This window comes from Mesoplodon bidens (assembly GCF_964165515.1).
Source record: "Mesoplodon bidens genome assembly, chromosome: 19".
In the NCBI taxonomy this organism is placed as follows: Eukaryota; Metazoa; Chordata; class Mammalia; order Artiodactyla; family Ziphiidae; genus Mesoplodon; species Mesoplodon bidens.
In genome coordinates, this window is record NC_138179.1 from 5,455,756 (window position 1) to 5,480,308 (window position 24,553).

Consider the following 24,553-nt stretch of genomic DNA (forward strand, 5'->3'; position numbering starts at 1 on the left):
TGTATCTAGATAACAACACAAGTCAGAAAGGCAACACAACTCAATAATAATCCTGACTGATTAAGGCTCCATGAGGGCATAGATTCTTTTGTTAGTCCTGTCACCCTGCACAAAACTAGTGGTTAAATATTTAATGTTGCTTAAGTGATCCAATCTTCAATGTGCTAGTTTTAAATTGAGACCTGGGTAAACTGTTCACAGGATTACTATAAGGATCAAGTCAAATAAAATAAAATACGTAAAAGCACTTTTCTTTGGCACTTTACAACCGTAGGCATTGTTTTTCTTTTAAAGGCTCATAGCATTAGCATTGGCACTCTGCTGAGCTAGGTGTTCAATAAGGCTTTATTCGACTGAATATACATATTATAATATTTTTAAGTGGAGAAATAACTTAAGATTTGTTATGTACCTTTTCTGTGCTAAATACTTCATATTTGTTCATTTAATCTTTCTTACAGCCCCTAATGGAAGAAATATTATTATCTTCCATTTGCAGGCGAGGAAACTGAGTAACTTGCTGAAAGTTTCACAGTTGGTTATTTCCCAAGATGTGATACAAACCCAAATTTGTATGACTCCAAAGCTCATGCTTGTTTCCCCATAACAGTACTTCTCAAAATCAAGTAACCCCAAATTGCAAAGGAAAATAATAACATACTCGCAGGAAAATCTGGGAGACTACTGAAGCATCCAGTTTAAACTGGATCTTTCTTCAAACTATTATGTTTATCTTAAAATTTATACTTGCATTTTACTCTACAATATATTAATGCTTGTTTAATAGAAAATGTTTTAAATGGCTCACCACTTAACTCATTCAATTCTTCCCTCTCTAAAGAAATATTTGAGAAAACCTGACAGTATAGGAAGGTGCACCTTCCGTAAAAATCCCACAGCGTTATTTCCTGGCGCCTGGCCTCATAAAACTGGATCCCAGTTTGAAAGCCTGACTATAGAGCAAACTGCATTAAAGATATCTTAAGAATGATGATGAAAACAATAATTATTATAACACCTCAAGGGTCAGGATAAGATATTAATGATGCGTAACAGTATAACTACAGATAGAGTCGACTAGTTTAACTCCCCACTGCTAATGAAACAAAATTCTAACATGACCGATTCCACTGCATTTCACTGAACGACCTGAAGAGCTATCCCTGAGTATGTTAACACCATCTCTTCTTCAGCCAGGACTCTGGTTACTTGATAAGTAAAGCATGAATTCTCCCAGTGGACAACATTTATGTAATGTTCCCTGTATGTCCAGATGTGTAACACACTAGAAGATAAGCAACGTACAGAGTGGCAAATAAACCACATTTTGACTAGTCCTACCAGACTTTTCCTGCCCTATCAAATGGGGGACACATACTTCTAGAATTCCACCCCCCACACACTCCAAGAGCTACCTCACAATTTGGAGGTAGCTCAGGGAAGAAAAAAGGGTTCTAGGTTTTAACTTTGGTTTCAAAAAAACTGCTCTGAGATTCCATGTCCTTATGTTCCTTGCGGCATGGCTGTGAGCACTGGAAATGTGTAGGATTTGCTAAAGCGGTCAGCACATTTCCTTCCTTAGAGCTTATGTACTTAAAGGGCTCTGATTTGCAATATTTAGGGAGTTCCTTTAAGCTAGGAAGAAAAGTCAAGGCTAAGAATCGTCGCCTAAAGGAACGGAAGGAGTTTCTCCCTTAAATTATACTCTCCTGGGCAAGGAAAGACTTCGCAAGCCACCTTCCAAACCGCCTCTCAATTCCCCCCGCCAAATTCTCTATTTTAGAAGTGGTCCCTTACCAACTCAGTACCAGAAATAGGAGCTCTTGCGTAGCCCACCTCCTCCCTCTCAAGGACCGGAGGAGCCCATGCCCAGCCCACTATGGGGACTATACTTGCTTACTTATCCAGCTACTTCTAGGCAGGCCGTTAAGAACCAACGGTCTCAAACCATCACGCTCCAGACTCGACTCGCGCGCGGCAAGACGTGGGTGGCTGCGGGGATTTGGCGCCGACCGCGCCCCGCGGCTCTGAGGGGCTGGCCCACAATCCCTCGCGAGAGCGAGGGCGGGAAAGGTGAGGGGGCCTAGCAAGGGGGACATCCGGCAAGAAGACCCGTAGACCCTGGAACCCTATTACGGGGATGGAGAGTATTCTTTATACGACTCTTCCGTACCCCAAACCGGTAACATGCCAGTGTCTGTGCGTATCTTAGCTCCCATTCAGGGAGATCATTCCTACTAACAACCCTGAGGCCTCCATCCAACAGGTCAGGGTGGAGGTGAGGAAATGTGGTAAGACCCACTGGGCCTGGCTTTGCATCCTGCGGTCTCCATCCATCTTTTTATTGTCAGGATGTACGTTTGATGTGCAAACTTTAAATGGGATTTGGAAGAATCACGATGGAAACGGGGAAACATATGTAAGAATGACCAGACTTCCGCACAGCCACAGAGCCGCAGAGCCCCAAAGCCCAAGGCCGCGTGCAGCCACGCCGCGGACCCCACCCTTCCGCCTTACGTCTGACGTCACGTGGCGCGGCGGGTGCGCGTGCGCGGGCTTGGCCGCTTCTGCGTCTGTGCAACTGCGAGCGTAGGTGTTCGGCTTTGAAATGCAGCGGGATTTAGTGAGTTTGCCCCTATCCCCAGCGGTGCGGGTGAAGCTGGTGTCTGCAGGTTTCCAGACTGCTGAGGAACTCCTAGAGGTGAAACCCTCCGAGCTCAGCAAAGGTAACGGACTCCCATTACAAGCTGAGGCACTCTGGCCGCTATCGGGGCCGCCTCCATCCCCGTTCTCGGCCAGATTCTGCCGCCGCCCACTGCCGCGTTTACACCGTGAAACAGCTCATTGACTCCACTTAAGTGTGGTTTCAATGGTTAGAACTGTGGTCTTGGAAACATTCACCAGTTGCTTTCTCTGCCAGTGGCTGCTGAAGCCTCTGAGGATTATCTCATTTATACTCAAAAGAACCCTTTTAACGTGGACTGTTATGTTCAGTATATAGATGAAGGAACTGATGCTTGGGAGGCTAAGTAACTTTTCATTATGAGTGGGCTAGGAAGTTGTGGAGGCAGGATTGAAATCCAGACAGGCGGTCTAATTTTCGCTGTTACAAAATCCAAGGGGCAGGGATTAAATTTAAGAAATGCACTGTTCGCGGTAGGATGAGATAAATTAAGAGTGACAAAGGGAGTAGAATCCCCCGAACCTGGAGAAAGCAGTAGAAAGAAGACATCGCTTCTCTTAATGTAATTCACCGAAAAAACCCAAAAACTCACATTCCAGAACACTGTAGATTATATGTTGGTGGGAACCACTTCCTTCTGAGGTACACAAAGATGAAGCTGTCTGCAGTCACCCTCACTGTGCACATAACACTACAGTATGCCCGGAACTGTGTTATTAAGATAGAACAGAATTTTAAGTCATTGCCCTTAACGATGGAAAATAAGGTTTCAACTCTCCACTCAAGAACAAATGTTGTAGACCCAACGTTAACTATTTGTCTTAAGTCTTATGCCAAAGACTGTATCCCCCAAAGTTTGATGGGCTCATTTTCTTTCAACAGGTTGGTTTTACAAAAAAGAAATGAGAGAATCTGAATGATAATAGTAGCTAACAATTATTAAGCATTTTGGATGGGCTTAGTGTTCTACCAAGGTTTTTATGTGTGTTGTTTCATTCCCATTTTGTAGAAGAAAAGTCTGAGGCATAAAGAAGTAACTTGCCCCTGCATAGTAACTACATAGTAAGTGGTGCAGTCAGGAATGACAAACCTAAGTAATCAGACGAGTTAAGGCTCTTAAATTGGATGTAATTTTCATTTCCTTAGCACCATTAATGTCTTTTGTTAGCACCAAATTTATAGTTCATATCCTTACCCGATCAAGCACTGATATATCAAACTCATAAGTGATATCCTCTCCATTATTTCTTCCATAAGCAGCTTGTTTTGTAATTTCCATTTTACTTCTTAGGCCATGTTGTCAGGAATGAAATTGTATAGTTGAGGAAGCATAAGTGTATTGTTTAAGCTATTGGTGCATCAAATAATTTTTCTTATTAAATAGTTGGCAGTGATCCATGAATTTTTCATTCCAATGTTTTCATGAATAATACATGCACATGCACTTCTTAAATCTGCGTCTTGTTTTAGGCAGTTAAAGAGGCCATTTTCATTCTTTTCTAAAAAATAATTTGTATACCTTATGAGAGCAAGTTTATTATGGCTTCATAAGACCAAAAGAGATAGTAAAAGACCAAAGAGGTAGTAAAAGGACCAAAAGGGGAAAAAAAAGGACATTTTCATTTCTACCTTCTGAGATAGATACTCTTGTAGGTACTCAAAAATGCTTTAGAGGTTTAAGTTTCTGAATTCTGTTTCTGAGGTAATAGATAAATCTTTTAAGTATGTGAAGACTAAGAAAACATAGATAAATGCCTTTGTTAACTTGAAATATTAAATAGTTAATCGAATGTTACATTTTTATGTTTCTCTACTCTTGGCATCATTCTTGTTATTTAAAAATTAAAATTAATGAAGACAACTCAATAACATATGACTTTTAAATTTCTAAAATCAGATGTTTTTGTTTCTGTTTCTTACTTTCAGAAGTTGGGATATCTAAAGAGGAAGCCTTAGAAACTCTGCAAATTATAAGAAGAGAATGTCTCACAAATAAAACAAGTTATTCTGGTACAGCTGAGTCAGGCAAGAAGTGCACAGCACTGGAACTTCTTGAGCAGGAGCATACCCAGAGTTCCATAATTACCTTCTGTTCCGCACTAGATAATATTCTTGGGGGTGGCATACCCTTAACCAAAACAACAGAAATTTGTGGTGCACCAGGTGTTGGAAAAACACAATTATGGTAAAATAAAATGTTCCCCTCTTACATTTATGTAACTAACAGAGTATTGTGTTGTGGGTATACAGTTAGGAGACCAAAAAAGGCATGTATGTGCTCTTAATTTTGTGTGCATCAAACAAATCAACATTTGCCTTACTTCAGCACCCCATCTTGATAAATTGATACAATTATTTTGATATTAAAAAGTGTTTCTTTTGCAACAGTATAGTGTGGTCAGTGGGGTCAACAAGCAGTCTTCTACTTTATTATAGAATTAATTCCTGAGAATATATTTGAAAGCCAAATGTTTGAAAGTAGATTTTTGTATAATAAAGGGTTCCATTCCCAGAAGCCTAAAAACCACTAAAGAGTCCTTAATTGTGGTTTTATAGGCACACGCTCCCCCTAATCCATTCATCAGTTGATTCACGTATGTTTGGAGCTGTGGAGAGTCAACCATCTCTCTTACTTTGCAGAGTATATTTATACCTATAAAATATTTAGTGGTATCTAATGGGTTGTGATCTGGAGTTTGAAAAACACTGCCTTAGATCATCATGATAATGACTTGGTCATTTCAGTTCTTTCTCTTGACAGTATGCAGTTGGCAGTAGATGTGCAGATACCAGAATGTTTTGGAGGAGTGGAAGGTGAAGCAGTTTTTATTGATACAGAGGGGAGTTTTATGGTTGATAGAGTGGTAGACCTTGCTAATGCCTGCATTCAACACCTGCAGCTTATAGCAGGAACACATATGGGAGAAGGTAAGTTAGCAAGTGCTCTTTTTTCTGTATAATAAAAGTAATTTTCATTTGTATCCATCTCAAGCAAGAGACCATTTGGAACGTGAAGCTTAATGACTTCACCGTGCACTAGTATTAAACTCTCATACTTCTCTTACAAATTGAGAAATGCCACACCTGGGCTGGCCTTTTCTTCCCCTTTTATGGCCCTCACTTTTTACTGCAGGAGCTCTGGGACAAAACCTGTATTTCAATGTATGACTTCAAATCATCATGCTCTGGCCTGCCAGGTGTTAGCTAATGTTACTGGACACCTTACTGTAAGTATTAAATGTTGTGTCAATGCGTTCAGTGTATATTGACTTTGATACTGGTTTTGCCAAAAACCAAGGGTGGCCTTGAAAAATCATGTCTGGAAATGTTTGGAAAATCAGGCTGATTGACGTTATGTGACTCTGAGTAGTACGTCGTAATTGACTTCACGACTATGTTAATTGTATTGTTAAAAGTGTTGGGAAGTTTTTCTGCACTTATTATGTGGAAATAAAGTGTTAGATTAAAAAAGTTTTTTTTAAGGTAATTTGTTTCAAGTTCTTGTCCTTCAGTTACTCATAAAATTAAATGGTTTCTGGTTTGACTGTTTTCTTTTGCTTTATTGTATTTTATTTTTGGATGTGCAGTCCTTATTCTTTTCTCTAGAAATGTTAAAAAATATAATGCTTTTCCTAAGATGTTTGTATTCCCTTTAAATGAATATAATCAGCTGAATATTTTTATTTTCATTGTAGTAATAGGTGTCCTTTTTAACCAATGACCAGTATATCTATTGAAAGTCCTGTAAGCTATCCATGTCACAGGTGTAATTTGTAATAGTGTCTTAAGATCTTGTAAATATTGTGGATGTAGCCCTGGAATATAGTTTTTAATGAGTGGTGTGTGATTAAGCTGTTTTTGGTTAAAAATGAACTGGTTAAATGTATATTTGTAATAGGCAATATTTTCTGAAATTTAATTTCTTGGTTTTTCTTTCAGCGTTAAAACTCAAGTACGTTTTTAAATGCAATGATTTTTAACTTGTTTCTCTCTGAAATATGTCCAGAACCAATCTGGTTATTTAAAAAAAAACAAATCTAAGGAGAGAATTTTATTTTATATCATTGTTTCTACTTAAATATCAAATTATACTATGGCATTTAAGGGAAAAATATGCTTCTTTTCAACATTTTTCCTTTTAACTTTTAATTTGGAGTCTTATGAAAAAAAAAGAAAGAAATTCCATTGTGTTACTTCTATTCAATGGAAGCCAATAACTAGAAATATGAAAAGATAGACGTTAAAACTCTAGTTGTGTATGTGTCTAAACAATTTCTAGATAGTCTAGTATGTAAGGAAACAGTGGAAAAGGTGAAAATAAGAGGTCAGGAATTATGAAATGATAGTTTGTGAAATGACAGGTAAAACTATTTTAAAATTGTTTTGTTGTTTATTTCAGAGCACCCAAAAGCTTTGCAGGATTTCACTCTTGAAAATATTCTTTCCCATATTTATTATTTTCGTTGTCGTGACTACACAGAGCTACTGGCACAAGCTTATCTGCTTCCAGACTTCCTTTCAGAACACTCAAAGGTATGGCTCCATCTTTATCAGGTTGAGGAGGCTCTCTTTTATTCCTAATTAGTTGATGGTTTTTATCATGAAAGGTGTTGGGTTTTGTCAGATGCTTTTTCTGAATCAATTGAGACGATTATGTGGCCTTTTTCACCCATCATTCTATTAATCTGGTATGTTTCATTGATTGATTTTCATATTAATCCACCTTTGCACTCCTAGGATAAATCCCGCTTGGTCATGATATAAAATCCTTTTAATATACTACAAGATTCAGTTTCCTAGCATTTTGTTGAGGATTTTTGCATCTGTAATTGGTCTGTGGTTTTCTTTGCTGGTGATGTCTTTGTCTGGCTTTGGTATCAGTGTAATATTGGCTTCATAAAATGAGTTAGGAAGTTCCCTTCTCTACTTTTCAGAACACTTTGAGAAGAATTGGTGTAAATTCTTTAAACATTTTATAGAATTCACTGGTGAAGCCGTCTGGCCCTGATTTTTTCTTTGTTGAAAGGCTTTTGATTACTGATCCAATCTCTTGTTATAAATCTATTCAGATTTTCGGTGTCTTCAGTCAGTTTTGGTAGTTTGTGTCTTTCAGTGAGTTTGTCCGTTTCATCTAGGTTATCTAATTTTTTGGCATACGAATGTTCATTATGTTCTCTTTGCTTTTTATTTCTATAAGATTGGTAGTAATGTCCCTACTTTCATTCCTGACGGGAGTGATTTGCACCTTCTCTCTTTTTCTTAGTCACCTTAGTTAAAGGCTTGTCAATTTTGTTGATCTTTTCAAAGAATCAACTTTTTTTCTTTTTCTTTTTTAAAAAAATCTCTCTCTTTTTTTAAAAACTAATTAATTAATTAATTTTATTTTTGGCTGCGTTGGGTCCTTCGTAGCCACGCACAGGCTTTCTCTAGTTGTGGCGAGCAGGGGCTACTCTTTGTTGCGGTGCGTGGGCTTCTCATCGCGCTGGCTCCTCTTGCTGCGGAGCATGGGCTCTAGGCGCATGGGCTTCAGTAGTTGTGGCATGCAGGCTCAGTAGTTGTGGCACCCGGGCTTAGTTGCTCCACGGCATATGGGATCTTCCCAGACTAGGGCTTGAACCTGTGTCCCCTGAACTGGCAGTCAGATTCTTAACCACTGCACCACCAGGGAAGTCCCTCAAAGAATCAACGTTTGATTTCAGAGATTTTTCCAGTTGTTTGTCTCTTGTCTATTTTGATTATTTTCACTTTAATTTTCATTACTTTCTTCTACTTTATTTGGGATTAATTTGCTCTTCTTTTTCTGGTTCTTTAAAGTAGAATTTTAGGATATTGGTTTGAGATCTTTATTTCCTTTTTAAAAAACATTTATTTATTTATTTGCTGCACCATGTGGCTTGTGGAATCTTAGTTCCCCAACCAGGGATTGAATCCAGGCCCTTGGCAATGAGAGTGTGCAGTCCTAACTGCTGGACTGCCAGGAAATTCCCTCTTTTTTTTTTAATATAGTTGTTTAGAGCTATACATTTTCCTCTGAGCACTGCTTTTACTGTATCCCATAAATTTTGGTATATTATTTTTTAATATTCATTTATCTTTAAGTACATTCCAATTTCCATTTTGAGTTCTTTGACTCTTTGTTTATTTAAGAGTATGTTGGGTTTCCCTGGTGGCGCAGTGGTTGAGAGTCCACCTGCCGATACAGGGGACACGGGTTTGTGCCCTGGTCCGGGAAGATCCCGCATGCCGCAGAGCGGCTGGGCCCATGAGCCATTGCTGCTGAGCCTGCATGTCTGGAGCCTGTGCTCCTCAACGGGAGAGGCCACAACAGTGAGAGGCCTGCGTACCGCAAAAAAAAAAAAAAAAGTGTGTTGTTTGATTTCCACATATTTGTGCATTTTTCAAATGTCCTTTTGTTGGTTTCTAATTTTATTCCATTCTGGTCAGAGAAGATAACTTTATATGATTCCATCTTTATAAATTTGAGACTTATTTTGTGACCTAACATCTGGTCTATGCAGGAGGACGTTCCATGTGCACTTGAGAAGAATGTGTAGGTTGCTGTTGAGTGGAGTGTTGTATGTATATATCTGCTAATTCTTGTTGATTTATAGTGTTGTTAAGTCTTTTCTTTCCTTGTTTATCTTTTGTCCAGTTATATCCATCATTGAATATGGGCTGTTTGAAATTGCCAATTATTACTGTAGAACTGTCTTGTTTCTTTCTTTGATTTTTAAAAAAATTTTATTTTTAAAAATTATTAATTAATTAATTTTTGGCTGCGTTGGGTCTCCTTTGCTGCACGCAGGCCTTCTCTAGTTGCAGCAAGCGGGGGCTACTCTTCTTTGAGGTGCGTGGGCTTCTCATTGCGGTGGCTTCTCGTGTTGAGGAGCACAGGCTCTAGGCACGCGGGCTTCAGTAGTTTTGGCTCGTGGGCTCTAGAGCACAGGCTCAGTAGATGTGGCGCACAAGCTTAGTTGCTCCAAGGCATGTGGGATCTTCCCCAACCAGAGCTCAAACCCATGTCCCCTGCATTGGCAGGTGGATTCTTAGCCACTGTGCCACCAGGGAAGTCCTCTTTCTTTAATTTTATCAGTTTTTGCTTTATATATTTTAGGGCTTTGTTGTTAGGTCTCTTTATATTTATAATTGTTATATCTTCTTTTTGTATTTTTTTTGGCTTTCGGGATCTTAGTTCCCTGACCAGGAATTGAACCCAGGCCACGGCAGTGAAAACACTGAGTCCTAACCACTGCACCGCCAGGGAATTCCCTATAATTGTTATATCTTCTTAATGGACTGACCCTTTTATTATTATAGTGTCCTTCTTTGTCTCTTGTAACAGTATTTGTCTTAAAGTCTCTTTTGTCTGGCCACTCCAGCTCTCTTTGGTTACTGTTTGCAGGGAATATCTTTTTCCATCCTTTCACACCTAACTTATATGTATCTTTGGACTTAAAGTGAGTTTCTTGTAGAAAGCCTACAGTTGGGTCATTTTTTAAATCCATTCTACCAATCTCTGCCTTTTAATTGGAGAGTTTAATTCTTTTACATTTAACATGCTTGCTCGTAGGGAGGTACTTATGCCATTTTGCTATTTTTTTTCTATATGTCTTATACCTTATTTCTCAATTTCTCCATTACTGCCTTCTTTTTTTTTATTAGATAGTTATTTTCTAGTATACCATTTTGATTCCCTTGTTTCTTTTACTATATATTTTTTAGTTATTAGTTGCCCTGGGGATTACAATTAACATCTTAATTCATAGCAGTATAGTTTGAACTAGTACCTATTTAGTTTCAACAATATACAAAAACCTTGCTGCTATATGGCTACTTTTAACACTCTTTATGTTGTTATTGTCACACATTATGTCTTTATACATTGTGTGCCGATTACCATAGATTTTTAGTTATTGTTTTATACAGTTATCTTTTAAAGCATATCAGAAAATAAGGTGTTACAAACTAAAGATACATTAATGCTGACTTTTTAGGTTTATTTATATAGTTACATTTACAGCTGTTTATTTCTGTGTGTGGATTTGAGTTACTGTACTGTCCACTGTCTTTTCATTTCACCTTGAAGGGCTCTTCGTAGCATTTCTTGTACAATAGGTCTACTAGTGATGAACTTTGTTTTTATTTATCTGGGAGTCTCTTAATTGCTGCTTCATTTTTGAGGAATACTTTTGCTAGATATACAATTCTTTGTTGTCAGTTTTTTCCTTTCAGCAATTTGAATATGTCATCCCACTGCCTTCTGGCCTTTGAGAACCACTAAATAAATATATCTATGATCTGAGTCTTCCTATCTCTCCATTGGTATGCTGGTAAATGTTTAATGACTGACTTTCCAGGAAAAGAATATATGCACATATATACATACATAAGTTTGTTATAAAGTTCCTTATATAAAGGATGTATAACACACAATTTGTAAGTAATAAAATGTATAGTATTCTTTATTGTAAATTCTGTATAACCAGTTGAGTCTTACAGAAAGCTTTTGTTGATTTGATTTTTTATTGAGGTTAAATTCACGTAATAAAATTCAGCATTTTAAAGTGAGCAATTCAGTGCAGTTCGTACATTCACAATGTTGTACAACCACTACCTGTATCTAGTTCCAAAATGTTTTTGTCACCTTAAGAGGAAACTTGTCCCCATTAAGGAGTTGCTCCCTATTCCTCCCTCCCTACAAAGCCCCTGGCAACCACCAATCTGTTTTTGTCTCTATGGATTTACCTACTCTGGATATTGCATATGAATGGAATCATGTGATATGTGACTTTTTTTGTCTGTCTTTTTCCACTTAGCGTAACATGTTCAGTGTTCATCCACTTTGTAGCATGTGTCAGAACTTCATTCCTTTCTATGGCTGAATAATATTTTGTTGATGGGCATTCAGACTGATTCCATCTCTTGATTTTTATGAATTGTGCTGCTATGAAATGTGTATACACATATTTGTTTTTGTACCAATTTTTTTTTTTTTTTTTTTTTTTTTTTGCGGTAGGCGGGCCTCTCACTGTTGTGGCCTCTCCCCTTGCAGAGCACAGGCTCCGGACGCGCAGGCTCAGCAGCCATGGCTCACGGGCCTAGCCGCTCTGCGGCATGTGGGATCTTCCCAGACCGGGGCACGAACCTGTGTCCCCTGCATTGGCAGGCGGACTCTCAACCACTGCGCCACCAGGGAAGCCCTTGTACCAATTTTTAATGCTTTTGGGTATATACCTAGGAGCAAAATTGCTGGATCATATCGTAATTCTATGTTTAACTTTTTGAGGCCTTGCAAAACTGTTTTTCACAGTTGCTGAACCGTTTTACATTCCCACCACCAATGTATGAGGTTTTCATCAATTTGAATTTTGCTAAACTTATTTATCCATATCTGACCTATGCCATTATTTGACAAAATTAAGCTACCAATAAGCACTTGATGGCTGTCCAATTCAGCAAAGAAATTGCTCCCATCACTGAGGAACAGGTACTGTTTTAACATAAACGCTGGTTGATATTTTTGCTTACATTAACACGCATGATGAAAGTGAAATAACAGCGGTGTATTTTTTTGCTGAATTGATTAGCTTCCTGTGTTTTTGTTGTTGTTGAGGAGTTTGATGAATTTTTACCATTTCGGTTTTTCCTTTTTTTCTTCCCAACCTCGTAATTTATCCCTCTCCTCCCACCTTTCCCCTTTGGTAACCATAAGTTTGTTTTCTAAGTCTGTGATTCTGTTTCTGTTTTGTAAATAAGTTTGTTTGCATCATTTTTTAGATTTCACATATAAGTGATACCATATGATATTTGTCTGGCTTATTTAGTATGGTAATCTTTAGGTCTATTCATGTTGCTGCAAATGGCATTATTTGATTCTTTTTATGGCTGAATAATATTCCATTGTATATATGTACCACATCTTCTTTATCCATTCATCTGTTGATGGATATTTAGGTTGCTTCCATGTCCTGGTTATTGTAAATACTGCTCCAATGAACATTTGGTGCATGTAAATATCTTTTCGAATTTTGGTTTTCTCCAGATTTATGCCCAGGAGTGCAATTGCTGGATCATATGGTAGCTCTATTTTTAGTTTTTTGAGGAACCTCCATATTGTTCTCCATAGTGCCTGTAACAATTTACATTCCCACCAACAGTGTAGGAGCGTTCCCTTTTCTCCACACCCTCTCCAGCATTTATTGTTTGTAGATTTTTTTTTTTTTTTTTTTTTTTTTTTGCGGTACGTGGGCCTCTCACTGTTGTGGCCTCTCCCATTGCGGAGCACAGGCTCCGGACGTGCAGGCTCAGCAGCCATGGCTCATGGGCCCAGCCGCTCCGCGGCATGTGGGATCTTCCCGGACCGGGGCATGAACCCCTGTCCCCTGCATCAGCAGGCAGACTCTCAACCACTGCGCCACCAGGGAAGCCCTGTTTGTAGATATTTCGATGATGGCCATTCTGACTGGTGTGAGGTGATAACTCACTGTAGTTTTGATTTGCATTTCTCTAATAATTAGCGATGTTGAGTATCTTTTCATGTGTTTGTTGGCCATCTGTATGTCTTCTTTGGAGAAATGTCTGTTTAGGTCTTCTGCCCATTTTTTGATTGGGTTGTTTGTTTTTTTGATACTGAGCTGCGTGAGCTGCTTGTAAATTTTGGAGATTAATCCTTTGTCAGTTGCTTCATTTGCAAATATTTTCTCCCATTCTGAGGGTTGTCTTTTTGTCTTGTTTATGGTTTACTTTGCTGTGGAAAAGCTTTTAAGTTTCATTAGGTCCCATTTGTTTATTTTTTTATTTTCGTTACTCTAGGAAGTGGGTCAAAAAAGATCTTGCTGCGATTTATGTCAAAGAGTGTTCTGCCTATGTTTTCCTCTAAGAATTTGATAGTGTCTGGCCTTACATTTAGGTCTTTAATCCATTTTGAGTTTATTTTTGTGTATGGTGTTCATTCTTTTTCATGTAGCTGTCCAGTTTTCCCAGCACCACTTACTGAAGAGACTGTCTTTTCTCCATTGTACATTCTTGCCTCCTTTGTCAAAGATTAGGTGACCATATGTGTGTGGATTTATCTCTGGGCTTTCTATCCTGTTTCATATTGATCTGTTTCTGTTTTTGTGCCAGTACCATACTGTTTTGATTACTGTAGCTTTATAGTAGAGCCTGAAGTTAGGGAGCCTGATTCCTCCAGCTCCATTTTTCTTTCTCAAGATTGCTTTGGGTATTTGGGGTCTTTTGTGTTTCCATATAAATTAAAATTTTTTTGTTCTAGATCTGTGAAAAATGCCATTAGTAATTTGATAGGGATTGCATTGAATCTGTAGATTACCTTAGTTAGTGTAGTCATTTTGACAATATTGATTCTCGCAATTTAAGCACATGGTATATCTTTCCATCTGTTTGTGTCATCTTTGATTTCTTTCATTAGTGTCTTACAGTTTTTAGAGTACAGGTTTTTTGCCTCCTTAGGTAGGTTTATTCTTAGGTATTTTATTCTTTTCAATGCAGTGGTAAATGGGATTGTTTCCTTAATTTCTCTTTCTGATCTTTTGTTGTTAGTGTATAGAAATGCAACAGATTTCTGTGTATTAATTTTGTATCCTGCAACTTTACCAAATTCATTGATGAGCTCTAGTTACCATTTATTTCTAGTTATAAATTATTTTCTGGGGAATTCCCTGGTGGTCCAGTAGTTAGGCCTCTGTGCTCTCACTGCCAAGGGCCTGAGTTCGATCCCTGGTCAGGGAACTAAAACCCCACAAGCCATGCGGTGTGGCCATAAATAAATAAATAAATTTCGGTATTTTCCTCAAAATATGGACCATAAGGTTGACTATTACAGAATATTCTTGCATTTTGTTTACATCAGGATTTTTCCCTAAGAGGTAAAAGAGACCAGATATCTAGATGACTGGTTGTGACAGGAAGTACGTTCTTAAGTGCTTCTCACAATTTTTATGTTCTTATATTCTTTCTTTATGGGGTCTTTATTGAGCCTTATTTTGTGAAAATGGAAAATATGGTTATTTTGCTAACATTACAGTATTTTGATACATCCTCAGTTTTTTCATTTTTCAACACTGAACAATTTATCTGTGATATGGGAAAGACCTCATATCTCTAATAAACCACTCTTAGTGTCAGTGAATAGTAAGAAAACAAGGAATATCAAATGGAGTCATCCCATGGTCCATTTACCCAGAATTTCTTCTTTGTTAGTTGCACAAAGGAAAGAACTGCTGGCAGAAGGGAATTACACTACACAAAATGTTTCTGAAACATAAAGAGTTTAAAACTCTCTTGGATTCCTAATTTTTATTTTAAAAAATTCACGTTGGAGGGAATTCCTTTCCAGTGGTTAGGACTCTGCACTTCCACTGCAGTGGGCATGAGTTTGATCCCTGGTCGAGGGGAGCTAAGTTTCCTACAAGCCACAGGGCACGACCAAAATAAAAATTCAAGCTGGTAACTTTTTTTTTAAAGATTTTTTTTCTTGATGTGGACCATTTTTATTTTATTTTATTTATTTATTTAAATGGTTCTTTTCTCATTTTTTAAAAGATTTTTCTTATTTATGGCTGCGTTGAGTCTTCATTGCTGCATGTGGGCTTTCTCTAGTTGCAGCGAGTGGGGGCTACTCTTCGTTGCGGTGTGTGGGCTTCTTGTTGTGGTGGCTTCTCTTGTTGGGGAGCACAGGCTGTAGATGCGCAGGCTTCAGTAGTTGTGGCAGGTGGACTCAGTAGTTGTGGCTCTGGGTCTCTAGAGCACAGGCTCAGTAGTTGTGGCACAGGGGCTTAGTTACTCCGTGGCATGTGGGATCTTCCCAGACCAGCGCTTGAACCCGTGTCCCCTGCATTGGCAGGCAGATTTTTAAGCACTGCACCACCAGGGAAGTCCCTGATATGTATCACTTTTAAAGTCTTTATTGAATTTGTTTCAACATTGCTTCTGTTTTATATTTTGGTTTTTTGGCCACGAGGCATGTGGGATCTTAGCTTCCCAACCAGGGATCGAACCTGCACCCCCTGCATTGGAAGGTGAAGTCTTAACTACTGGACTGCAAGAGAAGTCCCATGTTGGTGACTTTTTTTTTTTTTTTTTTTGCGGTACGCGGGCCTCTCACTGTGGTGGCCTCTCCCGTTGTGGAGCACAGGCTCCGGACGCGCAGGCTCAGCGGCCATGGCTCACGGACCCAGCCGCTCCGCGGCATGTGGGATCTTCCCAGACCGGGGCACGAACCTGCGTCCCCTGCATCGGCAGGCGGACTCTCAACCACTGCGCCACCAGGGAAGCTCCCATGTTGGTGACTTTTTAATTTCAGCTTTTATGAGTTGAATGACAGTGCTTGGTTTTTGGTTTTTGGTTGTTTGTTTGACAATGCTTGTTTTATTCTACCCACTCAAACTCTACTTCATCGACTTTCTATCATTCGGTATAATCTGCCTTTTGAGAGACCAAGGAAACTTACCAGAGCATATTCAGGAGCTTGCTCCCTAAACTTGGAGAAAAGCCATGAGTGTGACAGTTACCACTTAACAGAACGTCCAGACCTTTGTAATTCAGCCACTTTCAATAAAATCTGTACTGTAGAGAGGAAGACAGCCTCTTTCTATTTTTCCATTATAGGTTAGGCTGTATAGCTCCTCTGGTTTGAGCAGAGAGGTCCTTGGATGCCCTAGGTATTTGGGACTCCTTGCAAATACCCTAGGACCAAAACTTGCAATTATATAGTGTTTTCCTGTGGAGTATTTTTCTTCTTTTGATTTGAGTTAATGATCATTCCTAGTTATTGGATTCATTTTCCAAAAGTAGAAGCATATTTCCTCAATTTTGTGTGTAGTTCATAATGCAATGGATACAGATAGAACACTTAAAAAAATTTTATTGAAGTATTGGTGATGTATAATGTCTTGTTAATTTCTGCGGTACAGCAAAGTGATGCTTCCCTCCTTCACCCCCCTCCCCCTTGGCAACCACAAGTCTGTTCTCTATAGACACAACACATTTGTAAGGTCAATCTGATTATGACATTTTTCCCCATCGCTTTATTAAAAGTGTAGATAACCAGCAAAACAAATCAAGTCCTGATCTGTAGCTGATTTGCTTGCTGATTTCCATGTAGAAAATACTCCTATCGGGCTTCCCTGGTGGCGCAGTGGTTGAGAGTCCGCCTGCCAATGCAGGGGACACGGGTTCGTGCCCCGGTCTGGGAAGATCCCACATGCCATGGAGCAGCTGGGCCCGTGAGCCATGGCCTCTGGGCCCACGCGTCCGGAGCCTGTGCTCCGTAACGGGAGAGGCCACAACAGTGAGAGGCCCGTGTACCACAAAAAAAAAAAAAAAAAAAAACCCGAAAATACTCCTATCATGGCTGATTTCATGTATGATGTCATTGGACATGGAGTGGAGAAGAAACAATGCACATCATTATGTAATGTTTCCACTATAAAGGTAAAATAGATGTAAATAACCTTAAAAGCACAGATAATAGTAAAATGTAGTAGGAATGAGTTTTCAGTATTTATTATCCATATTTTAATATATATAGTTTAATTTTACTAATGACTGTATTTAATAATGGATTTGTAAAATTTCTAAAACTTTAGCACTTGGCTCAGGAGCTTGTAGGATTTGGCCTCAGCACACCACTGATTCTTTCTGATGTAATTTCCTACCGTTCCCCCTCACTACTTTTTTTCTGACCCTTTAAACATGCCAAACTTGTTGGTGTCTTAGGGCTTTTTTGCCCTTCCTCATCCTGGTACGTGGGTTGTCTTTCCCTCCTAGAGGTTCTTATCCAGGGCTCAGTTCTGTTGAGTCCTCACGGATGCCTGCCTTACATCTAGTCTAAGTTAGCTTCCCTCTACCCCGTCACCTACTTATTCTTTGTCACTTCACCCAGTGTTAGTTTCCTTTTTGCTCCTATCATCATCAGAAATTATCTTATTCAGAGCTTCTGAGTTGGTGCACCCGTTGCGGTGCTAGGAGAATGGCTCTCGGAGAGAACATGGGAGCTCCGTGTCCCTTCCCCATACCTTCTCTATGCATCTCTTCCATCTGGCTGTTCCTGAGTTATATCCTTCTTTTTTTTTTTTTTAATTGAAGTGTAGTTGATTTACAATGTTGTGTTTCTGGTATACAGCAAAGTGATTTGGTTATACATATATACATGTATTCTTTTTCATTTTTTTTCCATTGTACTAATTTATCACAGGCTATTGAATATAGTTCCCTGTTCTATACAATAGGACCTTGTTGTTTATCTGTTTTATATATAGTAGTTTGTACCTGCTAATCCCAAACTCCTAATTTATCCCTCTCCCATCCCCTTTCCTCTTTAGTAACCATAAGTTTGTTTTCTATGTCTGTGAGTCTGTTTCTGTTTTGTAAATAAGTTCACTTGTGTCATATTTTAGATTCCACAGGTAAGTGATATCATATGTATTTGTGTTTCTCTTTCTGACTTACTTCACTTAGTACGATAATCTCTAAGTCCATCCATGTTGCTGCACACAGCGTTATTTCATTCGTCTTTATGGCTGCGTAGTATTCCATTGTGTATATATACCACAGTTTCTTTATCCCTTCATCTGTTGATGGACATTTAGGTTGCTTCCGTGTCTTGGCTACTGTGAATAGTGCTGCTATGAACGTTGGGGTGCATGTATCTTTTGAATTATAGTTTTCTCCAGATATATGCCCAGGAGTGGGATAGCTGGATCCTATGGCACTGAGTTATATCCTTTTATAATAAACTTGTAATTCATTGAGTAAAAAAAAAAGAAATTATCTTATTCATATATTTGTTTGCACATTAATTGTCCCTTACTTCACTAGAACATAAGCTCCAAGAGAACAGGGATCTTATTTCTTGTTCCCCAATGCCTGGAACAGTGACTAACATATAGTAGATGTCAATAAATATTTGTTGAATGAAGGAATGAATAAAAGATATAAAAATGTCTTACTAAGACAGTGCTTCACAAAAGCTTGTTCTTTAGCTTAGTCCTTATTAGGTAGAAAAAATATATATAATCTTATAGTATTTTGTTTGTTTACATTTAGATTAGTTTCCAGATTCTGTTTGTTTTTGGATCTTAGGTTATATATTACACTAACTTCACCATAGGAGCCATTATTTAGATCAGATTAGTAATGAAACTGTCATGAAAATGTTTATCATCTGTAAGTGAACTTTCTTGATTAGAATTCAAGACAAACCTGCCTCTTCCTGAACTCTATATTATGACAGATTCTGTAATGGTTAGTTGCCCTATAGTATGTTTTAAATTAAGAAGAAAAAGTATATCAAAAATTAAGCTTTTGAAAAAGGTTTTATAATTTAATATTTGAGCTTTTTTTTTTCAATATAGAAAGAACCCTGAAGGTAAAATTGACATTTAGTTGAGAAATTGGATTTGCTAAGATTTCAAAAGTGCTTTTCATCAGTACACCTTTGTAAAGACTGGGTGTAGTGGCAAATTGCAAGAAAATTATAATTGCTCCTTTTTCTTTTGTTGAATTACTTTTTTAAGATGATAAATTATCAAACCAGAGTACATTTTAACTTTTGGTGACTAGTGCAGAAAGCATTTAACAGATTTATACCTGACCAAAATGAAGCCTTTGGAGAGTTGGAAATAGAACCCTGGATTTTAAGGTTTTTTGGTTTTTTTTTCTGTGGTGGACTCTGCTTTTTGGTTGCCATTTATTATTTTATTTTAAATACCAAACCTAATATCATTATCTCTTCTTTATTTAGGTTCGATTAGTGATAGTGGATGGTATTGCTTTTCCTTTTCGTCATGACCTAGATGACCTATCCCTTCGTACTCGATTACTAAATGGCCTAGCGCAGCAGATGATCAGCCTTGCAAATAACCACAGATTAGCTGTAAGTATTACTACTAAAGGGAGTTTTATTATAAAGTCAAGATTATATAAAATGTTAAAGTCTAGGGAATTCCCTGGCAGTCTAGTGGTTAGGATTTCATGCTTCCACTGTCAGGGGCACAGATTTGATCCCTGGTCAGGGAACTAAGATCCCGCATGCCACACAGCACGACCAAACATAAATAAATAAATAAAAGTAAAAAAATAAAATGTTACAGTCTAGAAATAGCAAATATAGAATTTGCTTGACTAAAAGCAAATAATATAGATATACAGTTCTGAATGTAGTTTTGTTTTGGTTTGGTTTCTATAAAAAATATTAAATCCAGTCATAAGTGTTGTATATCAGTTTTCCTGGCAAATAAAAAGCATAATCAAGATGCCATATTATAAAAATGGATTTTGATAAAGAAATGCCATCTTTGATAATTGCATTGTTTTCTTTGTAACATATTTGATGTTTTTCAGGTAAGCTCTTCCAACATCCCCATTTTTCTTTTACTCTTGAGTCTTTGATTATTACATAGTGTATAATCACAGACAAAGATGGATAGAAAAATTACATAGTGTAAACAACCTAGATGTTTAGAGGTGGAGCTAACGCTTCTAGATTTGTAGTGTGAGGAGAGACGTAAAGATAAGTTCAGAAGTAAAGAGATAAAAGGAGTGAGGTAGGGGATTCCCTGGTGGTCCAGTGGTTAGGACTCTGTGCTTCCACTGCAGTGGGTGTGAATTCAATCCCTGGTTGGGGAACTGAGAGCCTGCGTGCTGTGTGTTGTGGCCAAAAAAAACCCAAAACAAAAACAAACAAAAAAAGGAGTGAGGTAAAAACTTTTTTTTATTGCCTGTTTTCACTTCTCTCTTTGAAACCTCATCCTACCACTGACACAAATATACACACTTGTCTGGGAGGGAGATGGGAGAAGATCAAACTGCTTACCTTGATTTTCTTGTCTTCACCGCCAATTAGAGTCCTTTGCACAAGGTTGTAATACATCATATGTAAGTAACTCCTCAATAAAATCATTTCAAAACATACATTTTTTCTTTTGGGTTTTTAGATTTTTTTTGCCATATGCTGAAAACATAGTGTCCTGTCTTTGAATTATTTCTTGGCATTAATTTGTAATTTAGCATTCTGTTAATATCAGTGAAGAGTCCCCAGTAGGGGGCACTCAAGGCTAATGGGTTGCATAGTTCCTTAGGTTTTTGTTTTTTAACAGAAATAGTTTCATCTTTTCTGATTAAAAAAGTAATCTAGGGAGTTCCCTGGTGGTCTAGTGGTTAAGATTCCAGGCTTTCACTGCCATGGCCTGGGTTCAATCCCTGATTGGGGAACTGATATCCTGCAAGCTGTGCTGCATGGCTCAGCCAAAAAAAAAAAGTAATCTAAATAACAACATGGAATACTATGCAGTGTTTAAGAAGAGTAATGTAAATATACATGCACTAACATGGAAGAAGTTATATCCAGATATATGAGTAAGTGAAAAAATTCAACTTACATAATAATATATTTAGTGTGATCCCAATTTCTTTTTTTTTTTTGCGGTACACGGGCCTCTCACTGTTGTGACCTCTCCCGTTGCGGAGCACAGGCTCCGGACGCACAGGCTCAGTGGCCATGGCTTACGGGCCTAGCCACTCCGTGGCATGTGGGATCTTCCCGGACCGGGGCACGAACCCATGTCCCCTGCATCGGAAGGTGGACTCTCAACCACTGCGCCACCAGGGAAGCCCTGTGATCCCAATTTTTGAAGAAGACAGAAGTTATATATGTGCATTTATATTTATACATATGAAGAAAAAGATCTGAAAGGACCAAAACATTTACAGTAGCTACTTCTAGAGGTAGGACTTTGTGGGTTGAGTGCATACTTTCTCTTCTTAGTTTATAAATTCTTCTTTGCTTGATTTTTAATTTCCCAGTTAGCATCTGTAGAAGCATATATGACCTTTGCTAATAAGTACATTTTACAATTTTAAGTTATATTTGCTTGCTGTAAAAAAAGTTTTAAGCAATCGAAAGTGTAGAAAGTAAGCAATTATATTATCTATTACCCAGAGATGATTATTGTTGTTTGTTGTATATATTTTTCCAAACTTATTCTGTACAAACATAAACATATTTTTTAAGTGAAATCATATTAAAATCAATCAAGCAAAGCAGTTTTTTGTTTTTCACTTAATATACTATGAACCTCTTCCCATACATACTACTTTATAAATGTACCTTACCTTAACATCTATATAGTATTCTACTGTATGGTTGTGGCATAGTTTTTTAACCACCTCTCTCTCTATTGATTGTCTTTAAAGTTGGCTCCAGTGTTTCACCATGTAAAACACTGGAGTCAACAACTTTATATATGCTTCTTTGTCTGTGTGTCCAGTTATTTCTGAAAGTTTTAAGCCAGTGAGATATCTCTATTTTTAAACCTTTTGTAATATATTATCAAATTGCCCTCAGAAAGCGTATTCCAAAGTATATTCTCTACAACAATGAATGGGAATCTTTTTTTTTTTTTAGTTCAGTGGGGAAAAGATAAAATTTTATTTATTTTGTTGATTTGAATGTATAAAGAATTCCCATATAACCTTTCCCAAGGTTTGCTTTTTCATTCTTATTCTGTTTCCCCACTCTCTTTCTATACATACACAAACACACACACAGTTTATGTATATACTTTTCTGAACACTTTGAAAAGAGTTGCATATATCATATCCTTTTATCTGAGAATATTCAGTGTGTATTTCCTAAGAACAAGAATATTCTCATATGTGTACACAGTATAGTTATCAAATGTAGGAAATTTAATATTGATACAGAACTTTAATATATAATCCATATTCCTGTTCTGTCAATTATCCCAATGATGTCCTTCACAGCAAATTTTTCCCATTCTTTTTGCCAACTGGAATCGCGTATTGCCTTTAGATGTTGTATCTCTTTAGTTGCCTTTCTTTGTTTTTGTGACATTGCTGTATTGAAGAATAGAAGCCAGTGATTTTAGAGATTATCTCTTAATTTTGGGTTTCTGTGGGGACTTCCCTGGCCGTCCAGTGGTTAAGACTCCATGCTCCCAATGCAGGGGCACGGGTTCAATCCCTGGTCGGGGAACTAAGATTCCACATGCCACGTGGTGTGGCAAAAAAAAAAAAGTTACAATTTTGGGTTTCTGTGATGTTTCCTCTTGATTAGATTCCAATTATACTTTTTTTCTAAAATAGAAGATAGATTTTTTTTGAGATATTTTGATTTACAATATATTAATTTCATGTGTATAACATGCATGAGAATTGTTGTTTTCCCACTTCTTTACCAACTTTGAGTCTTTTAAGTCTTTGCAGACTGATATGGAGAGAGTCCTTTTAGAGATGCATTTATTTGATTTTTATCAGAAAAAAATTTAACAGCTCTACTAGATATAATTAACATAGCATAAAATTAACCCTTTTAAATCATAGTTCAGTGCTTTTTAGTATATTTGCAGAGTTGTGCAACCATCACAGCTAGCTAATTTTAGAACATTTCCATCACCCCAAAAAGAACTCCCTTACCCATTAACCATCATTCCCCACTGCACCCTCCCTTCAGCCACTAACAACCACTAGTCTGCTTTCTGTCTCTATGGATTTGTCTTTTTGGATATATTATATAAATAGAATCATACAATATGTGGTCTTTTATGTCTGGCTTTTTTTTTTTTTTTTTTTTTTTTGCGGTACGTGGGCCTCTCACTGTCGTGGCCTCTCCTGTTGTGGAGCACAGGCTCCAGACGCGCAGGCTCAGCATCCATGGCTCACGGGCCCAGCCACTCCGCTGCATGTGGGATCTTCCCGGACCGGGGCACGAACCTGTGTCCCCTGCATCGGCAGGCAGACTCTAAACCACTGTGCCACCAGGGAAGCCCACAGAAGTATTTTTAAAGCAGTGAGGTTTATAATTTTAAAGTGATTATTACTTCACTATTTTTTTAAATTAATTAATTAATTTATTTTTGGCTACGTTGGGTCTTTGTTGCTGCGCGCGGACTTTCTCTAGTTGCGTTGCTGTGCGTGGGCTTCTCATTGCGGTGGCTTCTCCCGTTGTGGAGCTCCGGCTCTAGGCGTGTGGGCTCAGTAGTTGTGGCACAGGGGCCTAGTTGCTCCGTGGCATGTGGGATCTTCCCAGACCAGGGCTCGAACCCTTGTCCCCTGCATTGGCATGCAGATTCTTAACCACTGCGCCACCAGGGAAGTCCCCACTTCACTATTTTAAGACCCATTCTTTTTTAATTTATTTGGCCGTGCTGCGCAGCTTGCGGGATCTCAATTCCCTGACCAGGGATTGAACCCCAGGTCATGGCAGTGAAAGCCGATAATCCTATCCACTAGTCCACTAGGAAACTCCCAAGACTCATTCTTTAGGAGCTTGGAATAATCACACAGTAATTTTCATTTATGTCATGGTAAACCCAACATTTTTGCAGAAATACTGTTAATTATAAGTAGATGCTAACAATGCAAATTCTGATTTTGGGATGTTGAACAACTGGTAAGCCAGTAATGTCTATTTACAATTTCCTCAAGATGTGTAATGGATCATGTGTAAGATGTGTAATATTCTCTAAACCAATGCTGTCTGATAGAACTTTCTGCAAAGAAGAAAATGCTCAGGACTTCCCTGGTGACACAGTGGTTTAGAATCCACCTGCCAATGCAGGGTACACGGGTTTGATCCCTGGCCTGAGAAAATCCCACATGTCATGGAGCAACTAAGCCTGTGCGCCACAACTACTGAGCCTGTGCTCTAGAGCCCACGAGCCACAACTGCTGAGCCCACGTGCCCCAACTACTGAAGCCTGCGCACCTAGAGCCTGTGCTCTGCAACAGGACAAGCCACCGCAATGAGAAGCCCACCTACCGCAATGAGGAGTAGCCCCCGCTCGCCGCAACTAGAGAAAGCCTGAGCACAGCAACAAAGACCCAATGCAG

The 24,553-nt window shown here is 38.3% G+C and overlaps 1 protein-coding gene across 1 annotated transcript in view; it reads left to right on the forward strand.

Moving 5' to 3' along the window:
• Positions 1-2,557: 2,557 nt before the first annotated feature.
• Positions 2,558-24,553, forward strand: part of RAD51C (RAD51 paralog C) — a 35,397-nt gene continuing 13,401 nt past the window's right edge. Inside the window, exons 1-5 of the mRNA XM_081218676.1 lie at positions 2,558-2,726; positions 4,610-4,868; positions 5,445-5,611; positions 7,083-7,216; positions 19,446-19,577. Coding sequence (XP_081074802.1) covers positions 2,609-2,726; positions 4,610-4,868; positions 5,445-5,611; positions 7,083-7,216; positions 19,446-19,577 — 810 coding nt within the window. The 5' untranslated portion in view covers positions 2,558-2,608. The remainder of the gene's footprint in view (positions 2,727-4,609; positions 4,869-5,444; positions 5,612-7,082; positions 7,217-19,445; positions 19,578-24,553) is intronic.